The sequence below is a fragment of the Leopardus geoffroyi genome, chromosome B4, assembly GCF_018350155.1.
Source record: "Leopardus geoffroyi isolate Oge1 chromosome B4, O.geoffroyi_Oge1_pat1.0, whole genome shotgun sequence".
NCBI classification, from domain to species: Eukaryota; Metazoa; Chordata; class Mammalia; order Carnivora; family Felidae; genus Leopardus; species Leopardus geoffroyi.
The window spans coordinates 79810923-79830064 of NC_059341.1; the positions used below are offsets into that span (position 1 = coordinate 79810923).

General features: G+C 51.2%; 1 protein-coding gene and 1 long non-coding RNA gene across 2 annotated transcripts; one reads left to right on the forward strand and one right to left on the reverse strand.

Annotated features, from left to right (window-relative positions):
- Positions 1–593: 593 nt before the first annotated feature.
- LOC123591379 lies at positions 594–1689 on the reverse strand. The gene is made up of 2 exons (XR_006709288.1): positions 1643–1689; positions 594–863 (listed from the first exon to the last, which is right to left on the reverse strand). It is a non-coding gene; the product is annotated as an uncharacterized LOC123591379 (long non-coding RNA).
- Positions 1690–15163: 13474 nt separating this feature from the next.
- KRT18 (keratin 18) lies at positions 15164–19130 on the forward strand. The gene is made up of 7 exons (XM_045464038.1): positions 15164–15684; positions 16464–16546; positions 16903–17059; positions 17614–17778; positions 17885–18010; positions 18334–18557; positions 18951–19130. The coding sequence occupies exons 1-7, from the start codon at positions 15268–15270 to the stop codon at positions 19069–19071; spliced, it is 1293 nt and encodes a 430-aa protein (XP_045319994.1). The 5' UTR covers positions 15164–15267; the 3' UTR covers positions 19072–19130.
- Positions 19131–19142: the final 12 nt, after the last annotated feature.

The following is a 19142-nucleotide window of genomic DNA, read 5'->3' on the forward strand; positions in this document are numbered from 1 at the left end:
GAGTTCCCAGGGGCTCAGGCTGAGTCAGAGCTGGGGGCTGAGGGGGTGGTGGGCCTGAGCAGCATGCCTCCAGGGTGTGTGGTCCATGAGGAGATGGGACCAAAGGAGGTGGGAGCAAAGGGGGAGAAGAGTTGGATCAGGATGACTGATCCCAGCAAAGGCTAAGGTCTCAGATTCCTAGTGGCCAGCCCCGAGACAGAAAATTCCCTCCCAGGGAAGTTCAGTCCCAGGGCCGGTCAACACTGTCACCTCAACCTCTGGTTACTGAGCTCTGGGGTTCCCTCACAGCTCTTCCTGGAGCATAATGGAATCTCGCTCTCTCTGCCACCAGTAACTACCTCTCTAGCTTTAAAAACCACATGGAGGGGCGCCTGGGTGGCTCAGTCAGTTAAGCGTCCGACTTTGGCTCAGGTCATGATCTCACCAGTTTGTGAGGTCGAGCCCCGCGTCGGGCTCTTTGCTACTAGCTCGGAGGCTGGAGCCTGCTTCGGATTCTGTGTCTCCCTCTCCCTCTCTGCCCCTCCCCCACTCACACTCGGTCTCACTCAAAAATAAATAAAACATCAAAAACTTAAAACACACACACACACACATTGAATCACTCTTCCTCTTAGAGGACAGGAGCAGGACCCAGAAAACCAAAGGACCCAGGTCTCAGCTCCAATCCTGGTCTTCTCCCCCCACCCCCTTACTCTGAGCTGGGCTCTGAGTCCCTAGGAGGGGCGAGGAGAAAGGAGGCAGTGTTCTTTGGCTCTCTGGGTTCCTGAGAAATTCTCCACCTTCTTGTGATGTTCCCTCCTCCTTCTTGCAGGCAGCTGAGATGGGCCCTGGAGACGTGCTGGGGTGAAGGGCCCCGCTGCAGACTGGAGGGGGAGATGACACTATTACCTGCCCTGAAGCTCTGACACGTACGCATTCTCCCTCCACCCCTCTGTCCCTGTGCCCCTCCACCTCCCCAAGTGGCTTTGCTCTGAAACGTCCTCTCACCATGCCCAGCCAGATTGATCCTCTATAAACACCACTTACAGTGTTGTCACTCCCCAGCTCAGGGCTTCCCATTGCCTTCGGGAAAGGTCAAACTCCTCCTCTGGTTGAGCTGAGCCTTCCCCGCCTGGCACTAGCTGCCTCCCTGCCCCAGCCCCAGGGCTGTGCCCTTCCCTCCCACAACACCTCCCTACCATTTGCACCTGCTGAAACCTTACCCTTCCTGCAGGCCCTGGCTCCCGCACACCCCACTCATTCTGCAAACATTTACTGAATGAAAACCACACACCAGGCACCTGCCCACACAGCCTGCCCCTATCACGCCACCTCTGGGAGTTGGCACTCCCAGAGAGACCCCCAAAACCAGCCTTTGTTACACCCCTGGGCTGGGTTACCCTTGCCCAAACACCTCCCTGGTTGTAAACCTGATCCGCAGGCATCTAACATGCCTTGAACATCAGCTAAGGAGGCAGTCTTGCATATTTGTCTCGTTTGGTCCTCCCAATGACCTTGGGGGATCAGTGTCATTATCCTTCCTCACAGATGAGGAACCCAAGGCTCAGAGAAGTTACTTGCCCAGCAGCTGGTAATTGGGGCATAAAACAGAATCCCCCAAATGCCAAGTAGAGGGCCCTCACGTCAGCACCAAGTCACTTACCTTAAAAGCAGGGTCGTGTCGGGGCACCTGGGTGGCTCAGTCGGTTGGGCGTCCGACTTCAGCTCAGGTCACGATCTCGCAGTCCGTGAGTTTGAGCCCCGCGTCGGGCTCTGGGCTGATGGCTCAGAGCCTGGAGCCTGTTTCCAATTCTGAGTCTCCCTCTCTCTTTGCCCCTCCCCCGTTCATGCTCTGTCTCTCTCTGTCTCAAAAATAAATAAACGTTAAAAAAAAAAAATTAAAAAAAAAAAAAAAGCAGGGTCATGTCTTACACATGTTTCTGTTTCCCTTGGTACTCAGCACAAAAAGCGGTTTGATTCATGACATGAATGAATGAATGAATGAATGGTTCTATGATTCTATTCTACCTGGGTGAGTCTTCACCACTGTGATCCCCATTTTCCTCTCTCCCACGTTCCTTTTTTCTATCTTCTCCTCTCCTTCACTCTGGGCCCCAAGGATCCAGAAGATAAGGAAGAAGAGAAGCCCCGATTATTCTCACTGATACCAGGGAGTGGATGGGCCTCAGGAAGGCCTCCATAGCCTGGAAACAGCCTGAAGGAGGGAATCCAGGATAGAAAGGTTCGTCCCTACACCCACCGCCCAGTCTGATAGGCCAAATGAGTCTCAGTCCTTATCTCCATCCCTCTGCAATTCCAGCGGGACACAGGCTGGGCAAGAAGGGAGCAGCAGGGGCAGTGAGATAACAGTGAGGGGGCAGAAAGAGGCCTAAATTCTGTGACTCATCACCTTGTGCCTTCCCCAAGTGGGGCAGGGGGGGTGCCTGCACACTTGAAATTCCAGCCCGTCCCTGGAGAGACACTCGAGTGTCAGTGAACTGGACAAGAGGAGGAGGAAGAGCTCTGTTTACCCCCAAACTAAGGGGCCGCCATGGCAACGGAGGCCAGGGCCATCAGAGCAGGGAGCAAAGGTCCCAGGCAGAGTAGGGGCCTGGCTGCCAGCCTGCCAACTGGGCGGGCTGCCCAGACCATGCCAGCCCCCTTGTGGCCTGAGCTCATCCTGAGAACTGAGGAGAGGGCAGTCCTGAGAGAGAAGCTACCCGTTTTACAGATACACATATGTCCTCATCCCACCCCTCCCCTTTCTGGGTGCTTTCTCTCCAGAGACCAGACACACACAGACAGATACTGAAGCAGGGGGAGCTCTTTGCCTCTGTGCTGGAGCAAAGAAGGAACGAGGACCTGAGCCAGCCGCTGGGAGAGGCGGAGTGGGGGTGTCAATCCGGGAAGACTTCCTGGAGGAAGACAAGGCAGAGCAGGAGGAGGAGAGTGTCCCAGACCAAGGAAAACGCCACGAAGTCTTCAGAGCAGAAGAGGGTGTCTCCTCATCTGGAGACATCATGCCCCGCCCTCTGCCAGGCACCAGACTCCTAAAGGGGGGGCTCCCGAAAGGACTTCCATGGCTGGCACCACCTTAATGCCTCCCTTGCCTGTTATCTGGATTCACCCCCAGCCTTCACTCCTTCCTGCAGGTGGCACTTCCTGCACTCAGGCCACTTTCTCCGTCAAGTGGCCCCTCTCTCGATCCTGCTACCCCCACTGCCACGGATTTCTCCCCTCTTCCTGTATCCATATGCAAGCCCTTTCCTCCTTAAAAAAAGAAAGAAAGGAAGAAAAGAAGAAAGGGGAGAGGGGAGGGAAATTATCCTTGACCCCTGACGCCTCTCTGTCTACACCTAAGTTTCCCAAACGAAGAGGCCATATTCATTCTCGGTTCTCGCTTTACCCTGCCCACTTCCCCCAGCCACCAGCCGTGGAAATCATTAAAAACACTAACGATCAATTAATAGCTGCATTTGGTGGACTCTTTTCAAGTTTCCTCTTATCTGACCTCCCTAGAATTTTGGACTGGACACCAGTGACCACTCCATGGTTCTTAAAAGACTACTTCCTTGGCCTCCTGACATCTCCTTCTAAATTTCTTACTATCTCTCAGGCCATTCCTTTCCAATCTTCATTCTTGAATCCTCTTTATCTGCCCACGACTCGTATCCGGGGTCCTTTATCTCTTTGATGGACCACGTACTCATTTGGCATGATTACAGATTGCCAGCATCTCCAATCTAATCCAAGAGGCCCATGTACTCAGGAAATCTACCCACAGAGGCCAGACCGTGAGCCTTGGCCTCAAGCTCTTTTCCTCCGGCCAATCCCATCCACTCCAGGATGTTGGCTCCCAGACTCCCAAGAGAGCTGCAGAACTGTGTTTCCTTCCAGTCACCACCTGGATGTCTCACCCAAGTCTCAAAATCAGGAGGTTCCAAGCTGAAGTCATTATATAACGCTACCCGCCTAGCCTCACTTCCTCTCATTATTCTCATCTGATGGACAGCATCACCCCTTCCCAAGCCAGAAATCTAGCAGTCACCTAAAGTCCCGGGGAAGGTACTATCATCTGCCTCATATGGTTGTTATAAAGCTAACTAATGCGATTTGTGTAAAGCATGTAGAACTGTGCCCAGCACATCATAGGTTCTCAATAACTGTTAGTTATTATTGTTGGTATTCGTACTTCTTCCTTCCCCATACATCCAGTAGATGCCACGGCCTGCCAACTCTAACTTCTAAATGTTCCTTGAATCTATTTTCTTCCCTGTGTTTCCACTCATTTTCCCTTAGTTCAGGCATTCATTATCACTTGCCTAGATGACTGTAGTAATCCCCAGTCTTGACCCTTCATACGTTTCTAAGACATCCAGCTGGAATAGTCTTGCCAAAATGCAAAATGATCACAACACTTACCTGCCTCAAGCTTCAATGTCTTTCCAGATCCTGAAACAGTAGCCCACAGCCTTTGGTGCATCCCTGGGGAACTTGTTATAAATGGAGGCCCAGACCCCAATACCAAAGAGTATTATTCTGCAGGCGTGGGGGGTGGGGGTGCCACTTGGACACCTGCATTCATAACATGTTCCCCAGGGACATGGAGGTCCTCTTTGACCTGGCACTCACCCACCATTCCCACTTCATCTTCTGCCTCTTACTTTTCTCTGCTACCTATTGGCTCCCCATATAGTTAACACATATCTATTGCTCACCTAATAAGTGCAGGCACTAAAAACACAATGATGAGCAAAACAGACACGTCCCTTGGAGCTTACAATCTAGTTAGAGAGAAAGATAATAACCTAGTAATCACATTAATGAGGATATAAAATAAACTGCTATAAATTATTTTAATGAAAGAAACATGATCCTATAAGAGTATATTACAAAAGAACATGGCCTAAATTTGAAGAAGTTAAGGAAACTTCCTTGAAGAAGCAATACTTGACCTGAAATATGAAGGATAAGTTAATAGAAAAGGCTGCAGTAAGGGAAGAGAATGATCTAGATATAGGGCATTGCGTGTGCAAAGGCCCTGGGTAAGCAGGAGTACAACATGTTCCAGATATTATCTCTCACCACTTTTATTCAACATTGTACTGGAGACGGTAGCAAGTGCAATGAGTCAAGAAAAATAAATAAAAGGCATACAGATCAGAAAAGAAGAAATGAAGCTTTCTTCATCTACAAATGAAATCATATTCTACGGAGAAAATCCCAAAGAATATACAAAAGGCCACCAGAACTAATAAAAGAATTTAGCAAGTTTGCAGGATAAATGACCAAAAGTTTAAAATCAGTTACATTTTTGGGGCGCCTGGGTGGCTCAGTCGGTTGAGCGTCCGGCTTCGGCTCAGGTCATGATCTCACAGTCTGTGAGTTCGAGCCCCGCATCGGGCTCTGTGCTGACGGCTCAGAGCCTGGAGCCTGCTTCGGATTCTGTGTCTCCCTCTCTCTCTGCGCCTTCCCCGCTCATGCTCTGTCTCTCTCTGTCTCAAAAATAAATAAAAAACATTAAGAAAAAAAATTAAAAAACAAATAAATAAAAAAATAAAATAAAATCAGTTATATTTTTATATACTAGCAATCATCAATCGGAAATTGAAATTGAAAGCACAATGTCATTTATAATCAGATTTAAAACATAAAATGCCTTTCAATCAAAAAAATGTACAAGATTTTTGTGCTGAAAGCCACAAAACATTAATGAGAGAAATTAAAGAAGACCTATATGAATGGAGAGATATACCAAGTTCATGGACTGAAAGACTCAATATTGTTACGATGCTAATTCTCTCTGAATTGATCTGTAAGTTTAATGCAGTCCCAATCACAATATGAGTAAACCTTCAGTTAAAAAGTGACAAAACTGGGGCGCCTGGGTGGCGCAGTCGGTTAAGCGTCCGACTTCAGCTCAGGTCACGATCTCGCGGTCCGTGAGTTCGAGCCCCGCGTCGGGCTCTGGGCTGACGGCTCGGAGCCTGGAGCCTGTTTCCGATTCTGTGTCTCCCTCTCTCTCTGCCCCTCCCCCGTTCATGCTCTGTCTCTCTCTGTCCCAAAAATAAATAAACGTTGAAAAAAAAATTAAAAAAAAAAAAAAGTGACAAAACTATTCTAAAAATGTATACAAAAAGGCACAGGGCCTAGAATAGCTAAAACAATTTTGAAAAAGAAAAAGAAAAAGAAAATTGGACTCACACTTCCCAGTCTCAAGATTTGCCATAAAGTTACAGCGGTGACATATCAGCATAGGTATAGATGTATACATTAACAGAACATAAGACAGTCCAGAAAGAGACTCACATAATGGTGCCAAGGTAAATTATTGGAGAAAGGATCGTCTTTTCAACCAATAGTGCTAGGACAATTGGACATCCTTGTGCAAAGAAAAAAATGAACTTTAACCCATACTTCACACCATAGACAAGAATCAACACAAAACATAAAACCCAAGGGCGCCTGGGTGGCCCAGTCAGTTAAGCATCTGACTTTGGCTAAGGTCTTGATCTCGCAGTTCGTGAGTTTGAGCCCAGTGTCAGGCTCTGTGCTGACAGCTCAGAGCCTGGAGCCTGCTTCAGATTCTGTGTCTTCTTCTCTCTCTGCCCCTCCCCTGCTCACGCTTTCTCTCTCTCTCTCTCAAAAATAAACATTTTTTTAAAAAAAAAGAAAACAGAAAACTATACAACTTCTAGAAGAAAAAATAAGAAAAAAAATCTTAGAGATCCTGGGTTAGGTAAAGATTTCTTAGATTGAACACAGAAAGCACATACCTTACAAGAAAAACTTGATAATGAAATTTTAGCAAAGTTAAAACTTCAACTGTTCTAATAACATTGTTAAAAAAATACAAAGATAAGCCACAGATTAGGAGAAAATATTTTGCCAAACACATTAACTCAAATGAATCACAGGCCAATATGTGAAACCTAAAACCATAGAACTCTCGGGAAAAAAAGATAAGAAAGATCTTTGTGACTTTCAGATAGGCAAAGACTTCTCAAATACAGCACCAAACCATGATTCATAAAATAAAAACCTGATAAATTGGACTTTTTCAAAGTTAACAATTTCTTTTCAAAAGACATGGCCAAGAGAATGGAAAGGCAACTGTAGATTGAGAGAAAATCGCTGTAAATCACATAGATGATGAAGGTTGTAAATCCAGACCTATAAAAAAAAGTCTCACATTTTAAAAATAAAAAAACCCCAGACAACCCAAAATTTTAATGGGGAAAAGACTTGAATAGACACTTAATCAAAGAAGAAATACAGATAGCAACAGAAACCCACAAAAAATGCTCAACATCATTGGTCATTAGGAAATACAAATTAAAACCACAGTGAAATACCACTATGCACCTAGGAGAAAAGCTATCATTATTTAAAAAAAAAAAAAAAAAAAAAAAAAAAAGGACAGAAGATACGAAATGTATAAAGGATCCAAAGCAACTGAAACTCTCATGCATTACTGGCAGGAATGCAAAATGATAGAGCTATTTTAGAAAACAATTTGGCATTTCCTCACAAAGTTAAACACACACTTATTATACAACCTGCCATTCCATTCCTGGGTATTTTACCCAAGAGAAATGAAAACATATCCACACAAAGACCTCTACATCAATGTTTATAACAGCTTTATTCATAATTCACTTTAAAAACTGGAAACAGGTTAAATATCCAGGTGGATGGTGAATGGATAACCAAATGATAAGACCTCCATATGGTGGAATACTATACAGCAGTAAAAAGGAACAAACCAGTGATAGGTGCAATAACATGGATGAGTCACGAAAGCATTGTTTCAAGTGAAGGAAGCCAGAGACAAAAGGCTACATGCTGTATGATTCAATTTATAGGGCATTCTGAGAAAGGAAAAATTATAGGGACAGAGAACAGATCAGTGGTTGCCAACGCTGCGGGTTGGGTCAGGGACATAAACTATAAATGAACACAGTGGGACATTTTGAAGTGATTAAAATGTTTTATGCCTTGATTTATGGTGGCAGTTTTACAACTGTATCCATCTGTCAAAACCTAAGGAATTCTAAGGGGCGCCTGGGTGGTTCAGTTGGTTGAACGTCTGACTTCAGCTCAGGTCATGATCTCACAGTTTGTGGGTTCAAGCCCCGCATTGGGCTCTGTGCTGACAGCTCAGAGCCTGGAGCCTCCTTCAGATTCTGTGTCTCCCCCTCTCTCTCTGCTCCTCCCCCACTTGTACTCTGTCTCTCTCTCAAAAATAAATAAAACATTAAAAAAAGAAACTGAGGAATTCTATACCTAAAAAAAGTGAAGGTTACCCTATGCAAATTATACCTAAAAAAAATCTGAATTGTTAAAAAGCAGGAAAAAAAACAGACGCAGAAAGATTATAGGTTCAGTCTTAGATCTGATAAGTTTGTGGTGTGTTTTGTTTTGTTTTGTTTTGTTTTGTTTTTAAGCAATCTCCATGCCCACTGTGGGGCTTGAACTCGCAACCCCAAGATCAAGAGTCATATGCTCCACGGACTGAGCCAGCCAGGCACCCCAGGTCTGATATGTTTAAGATTACTTTGAAAGCTCCAAAAGGGAGTAATATCCACTGACCAGCAGGAGACACAGACTTGGAACTCAGAAGAGGCTACTGTGTTAGGTGCCATAACAGGTCATAGTGCCCATTCGATCTGGAAAGCCTTCTCCTTGATCCCCTGGTCTCTCTAGAAAGCTTTTTTTTTTTTTTTGAGAGAGAGAGAGAGAAAGCTTTTTTTTTTTGAGAGAACAAGTGGGGGGGGGGTGCAGAGAGAGAATTCCAATCAGGCTCTGCGCTGAGCCCAAGGTGGGGCTCACTCCCATGATTATATATGATCATGACCTGAGCTGCAGTCAAGAGTTGGACGCTTAACCGACTGAGCCACCCAGGAGCTTCTTCCTAGCAAGTTTTTATTCATTTTCTGAAGCCCTGTCCAAGCACTCCCTTCTCCATGAGGTTCTCCATGACCCCAATCCTTCAACACCAAGGATATACACTCATGAGAGCAGAAAGCTTATCTATCTTTTCTTTACTGTGTCCTCAAAGCCTAGAACATGCCTGGCAGATAGTAGGTGCCTTACAAATAGTTGATGTATTGGGGTACCTGGGTGGTTCAGTCGGTTGTGTGTCTGACTCTTGATTTCGGCTCAGGTCATGATCCCAGGGTCATGGGATCGAGCCCTGTGTTGGGCTCTGTGATGAGCCTGGAGCCTGTTTAAGATTCTCTCCCTCTCCCTCTCCCTCTGCCTTTCTCCCACTCGTTCTCTCTCTCTCTCTCTCTCTCTCTCTCTCTCTCTCTCTCTCTCTTAAAAAAAAAAAAAAAGAGTTGATGGATGAGGTACTCTCTCCTCTGATAGTACTTTGGAACTTTTCATAGCACCCATCACACTGTATTTTGTTTCTTCAATGATCTGCTCCCTCTAATAATGATCTCTCCCCTCTAATAATGATCTCCCTGATTATTATTAGAGGAACTGAATAATAATCAGCTCACTGTGGAAGTGAACCAAACTGGAGGCTTGAAGGTCCATGGTGATGGTTCTTCCAGGAGAAGGAGGCAAGGGAGCACTCTTTTTTTCTTTTCTTAATTTTTTTAAGTTTATGTATTTATTTTGAGAGAGAGAGAGAGAATGTGCGCGGTAGGGACACAGAGAGAAGGGAGAAAGAGAATCCCAAGCAGGTTCTGCACTGTAAGCACAGAGCCTGACGTGGGGCTCAAACTCACGAACTTAGAGATTGTGACCTGAGATGAAATCAAGAGTCAGAGGCTTCACCGACTGAGCCCCCCTGGTGCCCCCACGGGAGCACTCTTGAAAAACACCGGCTGTGCTCCAGACCTTACCAGGCACATTTGATTCCTGCAGCAACAGATGAGGAAACCGAAGCTCAGAGAAGCTTACTAACCCCACGTTATCCCAAGATCGTGATCCTGTAATCCCATGGGGTGATCAAGGTCACTCAGAGGCAAACAGCAAAGCTAGGGCACAAGCTCAGATCTGTCTGATTCCAAAACCTATGCTCTCTCTCCATCCTCTCTCTTCCTTGAGATTCTTGATTTTCAGCCACCCTCCAATGCCATCATCTGCTCTGACCCAAACTCTGAGAACACCTCTCTGACATTCCATGTCTCACGCTCCCTTGTTTCCTACCTAACTGCTGCCATCGGTCTTGTCAACTCCCAGTCCCTGGACTCCTCCTCCTCCATGGAGGTCTCCTGGATGCCTTTGCTTCCCCACTCAATCCAGCCCAAAGTCTGCCTAGACCCTCTGCCCCTGAGTACCCACCCTTCTTTCCCTCTCATCTCTCAGTGAGCGATCCCCCAGGAGAGAGATCATCACAGAGCTGTGCTGTGTCACTTCCGCTGGGACCCCCAACTATTCACACCTGGTGGGGAGGCCTTGAATCCCACTGCATAGGGTGCAGTCTCCTCTGCCTGTGTCCCCACTACCCACTGGTAGAGAGGCAAGAGTATGTAGAGGCGACGCATGGCAAGTCCCAGCTCTGCCACCCATAAGCACTATTCCCTTTCAGCTTCCAGCCTAGATGTCACTTCCCACAGGATCTCAGGCTAGGTTAGCAGCTGCTCCTCCGTGCTCCCATCGTTCCTGGCCTTGCCCTCGCACGGCACCAGCCACACTTTATTGTTACTGCTCGTGTAACCATTGAGCAGCCTTGCTGAACTGCACCATCCCAGGGAAGGCTTCCAGCAACCTCACGACCTACCATAGCGTGTCCCCCCATTTTCTCCTTTCCCTCCCCAACAAAGTCCTTGAGAGAGAAGTCTAACGCTCCGCCTCCACCGCGTCACTAACCACTCACTCCTCAGCCTTCCGCCACCTGCCTTCGGTCTCCACCACTTTCTGGGCGTGCCCTTCTTGTCCTCAGCCTCTGTGATCACTCTTTGTATCTGCCGCGTGGACTGCTTCTCCTTGAAACTCCTTCTCCTTGGCTTTCCTGACCCCTCTCTCGTGGTCTTTTCTTGGGAACTGGCAGGAGCCTGGGTCCCCTCCCCTCTCTCTTCTCCTTCCCTCTGTCTCTTCCCCATCTTCTTGCCTTAGGCCTCTGTCCACTTTGGTCCGATCTTTTTCCATAGGCCATCTCATCTGTGCCAGAGTTTTCCCCAAATCCTCCCAGGCGGGTGGCTCCAGACAGAGCCACCACACCTGGCTGTGCAGGTCGGTCCGTGCACAGGTCAAGGAGACAAGGACGAGGCTGTCTTTTTGCAGTTTTGTGCAGTGGGGTTGCACCTGAAGAGAGACCAGGAGCAGCTGGGTCAGAAGAGAAAGAGGTCATAAGGTCACGGACTTTGCCAGAAAAGGCTGCAGGAGGGCCCAGGGTCTAAGGGGACTCAGAGAAGAGCCAGCTTGCCAGGACTCTTTCCTGAGCTTCCGCACTGGAGGTTCCTGGGCCCACATGCCCCTCCGTGCTGCTTTTTCCTTCCTTTTCCATGGGGAATAACCCCTCGGGTACAAACCCAGCCAAAGCAATGATCTGAAAGTGTCAGGGCATCCTTTGACCCTCCCAGCCTTGGGAAGACGGGCCTGGCCTGAGCCTTCAGAAACCATCCCTGACTCCACACCAGACAGGCAGCGCCAGGGCCGCCAAATGGGACTAGGGACACCTCCAGAAAAGTCTCAAAGTCTCGAGAGAGTCAGATCCAGTCCTGCATCCACCCCGGCTGCAACCCCCCATCCTCCTCCCTGCTTCCGCCGCCTACCCAGACTCTCCCAGCCCCACCCCTGCCCTTTCATTAATTGTTTAAATAAAAATCTTCTACAGAGCCCCCCTTACATGCCAGATGCAGGGCGAGGGGTGAGGGAGTCCCACTCTACCCCCACACTTCTTTCCCTGAGGCTCTGGCCTGAGCTCAGCAGCCCTGGGCCCTCGAGGCAGTGAGGAGAGCTGAAGGGAGCCTCCCAGGTCAGGCTGTCACCCACCTTACTGCCTCCAACCTCCCCCACCACAGAGGCCTCTCCTTTCCTCCAACATGCACTCACACCTATGGGAAGTCCTTTCTGAGGTCCTCCTCAATCCTTCCAGAAGATGATGGGCACCATTCCCTCCCTGTCTGGGCTACAGACCCCCACCCTTACACCTCAGTCGGTCTCCTAAACACCTCCCTCCTTGGGGCCCCAAGTAGGAAATTTCCAGCCTAAATGATGAAGCCAAGCCTGAAGGACTGCAGGCCCCCATGACCCTCCCTGCCCCCTACCCCCCACCATCTAGTCGTCCCCCCCTCCCCCCACCCCGGGGCTGCCGGTTCCACCCTCCCTCGGACAGAGAATGTGGGAATGGGGAGGAAAGGGCTGACCTCCTTATCGAAGGTCATCGCTGAGCTTACTCAGGAGTTAAACCTGCTTCTGGGGGGGGGGGGGGGAGGAAGAAAAAAAAAAACTGCTTCTCAGGAAAAGAAAAAAAAAACACCTGCTTCTTAGGTTCCCCACTCCTCAGCAGGACACCAGAATGTGGGGCCCAATGGAGGGGCAGGAAACCCTCTCCCCTCCCCCAGGAGCCCCCTCTGCTGGGTCTCTGCACTCTGCAAGCCCTCTGTCTTTGTTCCAGAAACCTCTCACCAGGGCATCTCCTTCTCCTGCATCTCCCAGGACTGGCCTCAGAGACACCTACTCCCCTTTCCATCTTGCCGCTCATGCTACCCCAGACCCGCAGTGCTGGGAATCTGGAGACTGAAACTCTTCCCTCCTGCCCCTTTCCCCCCAGCCCTCCCCCCAAGCTCTCTAACTGAGTGAAAAGGCCCTGAATCACAGAGCAAGCTGGAAGTGGTGGAAAAGGGCAGGCCGGTGCTAGAAGGCTGAGGTTGGTATTTGCCCGATGCTGCAAGAGGTCAGGAATGTGGCCACTGACATCAGCTATGGGAGATAAGACCCAGCTGGCAGCTCTCCCCTCCTGTACTAGACTGAGCCTCCCCAGGCCCCAAAGGGTCCTGAGCAGTTGGAATGGGTCAGGGATCAGAGAAGCACCTGGGAAGGAGTTTGGATAAGAATCTGGGGATCTGGGCTTGATCCCCGATGGAATTCAAAGTCCCCCAGGGGTCTTAAGTGACTTAGACCTCATAGCATTGAACCATCTTTACATTTAAATTGACCCCCCCTCTCCCTCCACCTCTGCCTTCCTGGATGTGTTAAAGACTTACTCTGCAGTAAGTAACAAGTATTTGTTCAATGAATGAGTGATAATAGACATTCACATCCACTGCCACCCAAGGGGATAGACTGGACAGACTTTATTATTCTCCCCTTACAGGTGAAGAAACTGAAGTTCAGAGTGAACTGACTTCCCCAAGGTCACACAGCTAGCCAGGAGCCCAAATCAGCTGACTTAAAGCTTTGCAAAAATAGCAAAGGCAATACATCGCATGTATAACCTACGTATCCTATTGTGCAATCCTGCGTCACATGACAATTCTGGAACCTAGCGGGGAACACGAAGGTGAAAACAGGAGAAAGAAACCCCTTTGTCTGGCTGGCGCCTCTCATCTCCCAGAAACCTGCCATGCAAAAAAAAACGAGGAGGCACTCCTTTGTCTGCTTTTTGCATCCATTCGCCTTTTGGCCTTCGGCAGGCCCTTATCTGCCCCTGGCCGGCTCCCACCGAGCTCTGTGAGGCTTTCCCCACCAGAAAGCGGCAGGCCTGGGAGAATCCAGGGCCAAGTCCCCCATCTAAGCCGTGTCTCCCCTCTGGCAGGTCCACTGGCCCAACTATACCTCTTTCTCTCCCAGGCCTACCTCCGGTCTGCCCCCATCTCAGTTCAGCTGGCAGCTTGATTAAAATCAATAGGTCCACTCCAGACCAAAGAGCACAGACAAGCGTATAATGCCAGGCCCTGCCGGACAAACAAGCTGCTGACGGTGACAGACTCGAAGGCCCTGTACCTCAGGATTCCCCCAGTTCGTTCAGCAGGGGAGTGGCCATCTGCCCCATCCCCCTGGTGCAGGGAGCAGTGCAGACAGAGCAAAGATCCATCCTTTTGACCCAGGTCCTGAGGAGAGCTTCCTGGAGGAGGCAGCCCCCAGGGGACCAGCTTGGGATCCAGAGAGCCTTTTGAAGGGAGGAGGGCGGGGAAGAGAGTACCTGCAGAAAAATCCTAGTAAGGACGGGGAGAGGGCTGGCCAGAATGACTGAGTCTCACTCAGCTGGAATATTTCTAGGCGTGCACGTCCGTCCTCTTAGACTCTGCATCATGTGGACACATTACAATCTTCAGGAGGGATTTCAAGTGTCTGTTACACTGCGGTCCTCTCGGCAGCGACTAGAGCAGGCTCTGACACACAATAGGGGCCCAACAAATATTTATTGAACTGTAAAGCGCTCAGGAAGTATTTGTTTACCCGAGGGTGCGGGGAAGGCTGACACACAGATGTTTAGAAGGGAAGAGTGTCCCTTGTTTAAATCACAAAGTGTCCCACTGAGGGCAGGCTTCCAAGGCAGGGAGTGGAGGGGAGAGGTGCAAGAGGGAGGGGATTCAGAGAATCAGTTTGTTTCCAGGGGTCTGAATCCACGCAGTGAGTGAATGTGTTTGCGGGTGTTTGAGGAGACACGTCTGTGTGATGTGAGTGTGAGGGTGTGCTAGTGAACACGGGCCAAGTGGGCGTGTTTGGGAACCAAGTGAGGTGGGGGTCGAGTGTGTACAACAGCAGATCTGAGGCTCAGGATTGAGCTTCTCCTCCTCTTCTCCAGCCCCAAACTTTTCTTCCCCAGCATTCCTGGGGCTCAGGGATCCCCCCTAGGTCTCCTCTGCAGGTGGGACCTTGGGCTGCAGGCTGAAGGTAGTTACAGAGATTCACACCCGACTTCACTCACTCGTCCCCTAAAAACCCCCAAATTCGCAACCGGCGGGGACCTCCTCTACCTGGGAAAGGCGGGGGGGGGGGGGGGGGTGTAATAACGTCATTTCCTGCCCCGAAATTACACCGCCAAAGCCGACTCCACCTGCGGCCCTGGTCTGTCCAGGTTATTCCCCTCCCCCCCGCCCCCCCCCCCCCGTTCTGGGGGTGGGGGGGTCGAGGATGGCGTTGGCGGGAAGGTGCTGAGGAGGCTGGGGGAAGGGAGGCTGGGGTGGGGGGCGGGAACGGAGGGCGTGGAGTCCCGCCGCGATCCACCTGTGGCCCAAGCTTCCAGGCGACTTGGTGGCGGGGGCGGGGCCTGTCCGGGCCGGTCCCCACCCCCTCCCTCGGCGATATAACTTGAGTCGCGGACTTGACCCCCCTCGTGGCCCGAGCCTGAGTCCTGGCCTCTCCTCTTACTCCTAGAACAGCATGAGCTTCACCACCCACTCCATCTTCTCCTCCAACTACCGGTCCGTGGGCTCGGTGCAGGGGTCCAACCACCGGGTCCGGCCGGTCAGCAGTGCAGCCAGCGTCTATGCAGGCGCCGGGGGCTCAGGCTCCCGGATCTCCATATCCCGCTCCTCTAGCTTCCGGAGCGGCTGGGGGTCCGGGGGCACGGCCGCCGTGATGACCGGGGCTCTGGCGGGCATCGGGGGCATGCAGGGCGAGAAGGAGACCATGCAAGACCTGAATGACCGCCTGGCCTCCTACCTGGAGAGGGTGAGGAGCCTGGAGGCTGATAATCAGAGATTGGAGATCAAAATCCGGGAACACCTGGAAAAGAAGGGACCTCAGGTCAGAGACTGGGGGCACTACTTCAAGACCATCGAGGAGCTGAGGGCTCAGGTAAGGAGGCCTCCCCCGACCCCAGCCATGTTTGACCCTCCAGTTATCCACTCCCTGCTTCTCCCCTGCCTCCCCCAAGGATAGGAATTTTAACAGGGGTGGGGGTGCCTTGACTCCTTCCCGCTTCCCCTCGCCACCCCGCCCACTACTCCGCCCCCTGCTCCCCAGGTAGGGTGTGGGCAAGCCTTGCATTTCCATACATCCCCCTGTCCCCTGGGACCCCAAGGGTGGCTGGCGACTGGGCATGGTTAGGCCCTTTCCCAGGAGGTGGTGGGAAGGGGAGAGGGGGGAAGCCTTGCGGAGGAAGTAGACACATGGAAGGAGGTGAGGCAAGGCCCCATAAAAAGGACCCTCTGGCTTCTGGCCAAATGGAGACAGTTGGAGGGTTAAGCGGATGTGGCTAAGGCTGAGTCATCTAGGAGTAAACAGGTGGCCTACCTGTGGGAGGGGCCAATGGGGGGAGCCGGGGAGAGGTGAGCAGGTGCACCTGGGAAAAAATGCCAGGAGAGGGCCAGAGAGAGGACTTGTTACTTTAGGGCGGGAGGCCAGCAGAGGCCCCAGAAACGGGGCAGTGGGAGACCCGTGGGAGCTCTGGGATTTGGGACTCCATGAAAGGAGGGAACAGTGTGAGGGACACAGGTGGAAGGGGATAGGTGTTCAAGGAGAGCCTCTGGCTATTCCTCGGGACCAGGAAGTGTCGCTCAGACACATAACACCTTCCCATGCTCAGCCCATCATTGATTTCCCATTTATGGAGCAACCTCTCTACAATCCCCCAGATCTTTGCAAATTCTGTGGACAATGCCCGCATCGTTCTGCAGATTGACAATGCCCGTCTTGCTGCTGATGACTTCAGGGTCAAGTAAGCCTCAGGGTGCTAGGGAGCTGCGGGTGGGGCCAAGAACGGTCTGTTACAGGCTGGGTCAGGTAGGGGCTCACAGTGGGATCTTCAGCTGTGGGCGGAGCTGGGTGGATAAGAGAGAGTTAAGCTCCATCAGTTTATTCATTCATGTAACGCAGTTAAAGAATACTGTCCCCCAGGTGCCAAGAACAGTGCCCAGAGGATTAGCACCTGATCTTGACTCAGGTTGCTGAGTCAAAATCAGGTCACGGCAAACTCCATAGTTTGCAATGGCCATAGGGGCGCTATTAGGTGGCATGGGCCGAGAAGGTTCTGGAACAGAAATGAGGCCCCTCTGATCGCCTCCACTCCCACAGGTATGAGACGGAGCTGGCCATGCGCCAGTCTGTGGAGAGTGACATCCATGGGCTCCGCAAGGTCATTGATGACACCAATGTCACTCGGCTGCAGCTGGAGACAGAGATCGAGGCTCTCAAGGAAGAGTTGCTCTTCATGAAGAAGAACCATGAGGAGGCAAGCAGGGGGCCAAACAAGTCTGGGTGGGGGAGTAGATGGGCCGGGCCACCTGTAAGTAGCTTACAGGGAAGCCTAGAACTCCCAGCCTGGGCTCTTCTGAATCACACGGCTGCCACACTCAGTGGGTCACCTGAATGACAGCGTGAGGGGGTCAAGAGGACATGGGTGAGAGAGCGAGGTGAGGACAAAAGGTAGAAGCAACTAGCACTAGGGGTGAGGGCTGAGGGGGGAGTGAGAGCAGGTGGAGCCGGCAGGGCTTCCTGGAAGAACGTTCGAGGAGCAGGTTTGTGGAAGGGGGGGTGGATGCAGGGACAGAGCAAAGTGAGAAGAGAGAAACCACCTGTGGGTGATAGTGAGTGGTGCCATTTTATCCATCTGGAGTAGAAAGCCCAGACCTGGCATCGCCCAGAGCACAAAACCGAGAGTCTTCTCTGTTCCTGTCTCCAACTGACCCCGCAGGCCTCCTGCAAGAGACAGTTGCAGAGGTGGAGCCTTCCTGGAGTTCTGGCCCCGAGTCCCCTCTTTCCTCACTCTGGTCCTCTCTCCTTCAGGAAGTAAAGGGTCTCCAAAACCAAATTGCCAACTCGGGGTTGACCGTGGAGTTGGATGCCCCCAAATCTCAGGACCTCAGCAAGATCATGGCGGACATCCGGGCCCAGTATGAAGAGCTGGCTAAGAAGAACCGAGAGGAGCTGGACAAGTACTGGTCCCAGCAGGTGCATGAAGGGAAGGGATGGGTGCCAGGCTAGGCACAGAGGCCTGAGGGTGTGGAAGGGAAGCAGACGGAGAAGGAGGGACCTGAGGACTCTCTTGTCCCTGCAGATTGAGGAGAGCGCCACAGTGATCACCTCCCAGACTGCTGAGATAGCAGAAGCTGAGAAGACCCTCAAGGAGCTGAGACGCACGGTCCAGTCCTTGGAGATCAACCTGGACTCGATGAGAAACCTGGTGAGAGTCCTCACATCACCTGCCCCAACTACTCTTGGTCCCACCCTCTGTCAGCCTCAGACCCAGTCCTATCTCAGCCCACATCCTACTCCCTTCCATTTTAAGTCCCTTATGCTCAGAAAGGGTGGTTTCTCTTTGCATTTTCCCACTGCTCCTACCCACGACCCTAGTACCTGGCACACCCTAAGTTCTCGAAGACCTTTCCGAGAGTGAAGGGATGAATGGTCGTGGGATTTGGACTGTTCTGCTGAAAAATTTGTGGAGACCCTCCCCCTCCACCCCATCTCGGGGCTCACCCCCCCCTCCTCTCTGCGCCCCTGCAGAAGGCCAGCTTCGAGAACAGCTTGAGGGAGGTGGAGGCCCGCTACACTTTGCAGATGGAGCAGCTCAATGGGGTCCTGCTGCACCTGGAGTCAGAGCTGTCCCAGACCCGGACAGAGGGGCAGCGGCAGGCCCAGGAGTACGAGGCCTTGCTCAATGTCAAGGTCAAGCTGGAGGCTGAGATCGCCACCTACCGTCGCCTGCTGGAAGACGGGGAGGACTTCAGGTAAATGGGGCTCTCCTCCCACCCTCACAAGCTGGGGTCAGGATACACTTATCCCCAGAGTCTGAGCTTTTGGAACCCACCCCGCCCCCCTCATCCCTGCGCATCGGTGTCCACTGAGCGCTGGGCCCGGTGCTCTGTGCGGGCTCCTGCGTCTCCAAGGGAGTAAGTAAGAGCTTCAGAGGCTCCCTCCCTGGAGAAAGAACAGACTGAGTATTGCCCCAGCCGTACTTAGAGCACACGTGGAGTTTGGCTTTGGGTTTCCCTTTTCTGGAGGAAGCGGCCAAACGGAGTGTGGAGATAGAGGCAGGGATCAGGAGGCATTTTTCCTCCTCTTCCTTGACTCCCTTCTACTCTGCGAGCTGTTTGTAACGGGGGCTTGGTCTTCTGTGACAGTCTTAGTGACGCCCTGGATACCAGCAACTCCTTTCAAACCATCCAGAAGACCACCACCCGCAGGATCGTGGACGGCAAAGTGGTGTCTGAGACCAACGACACCAAAGTTCTGAGGCGTTGAAGCAGCAGAAGCAGGCTACCCTTTGGGGAACAGGAGGCCAATAAAAAATTCAGAGGTCACTTTCGTGTCTT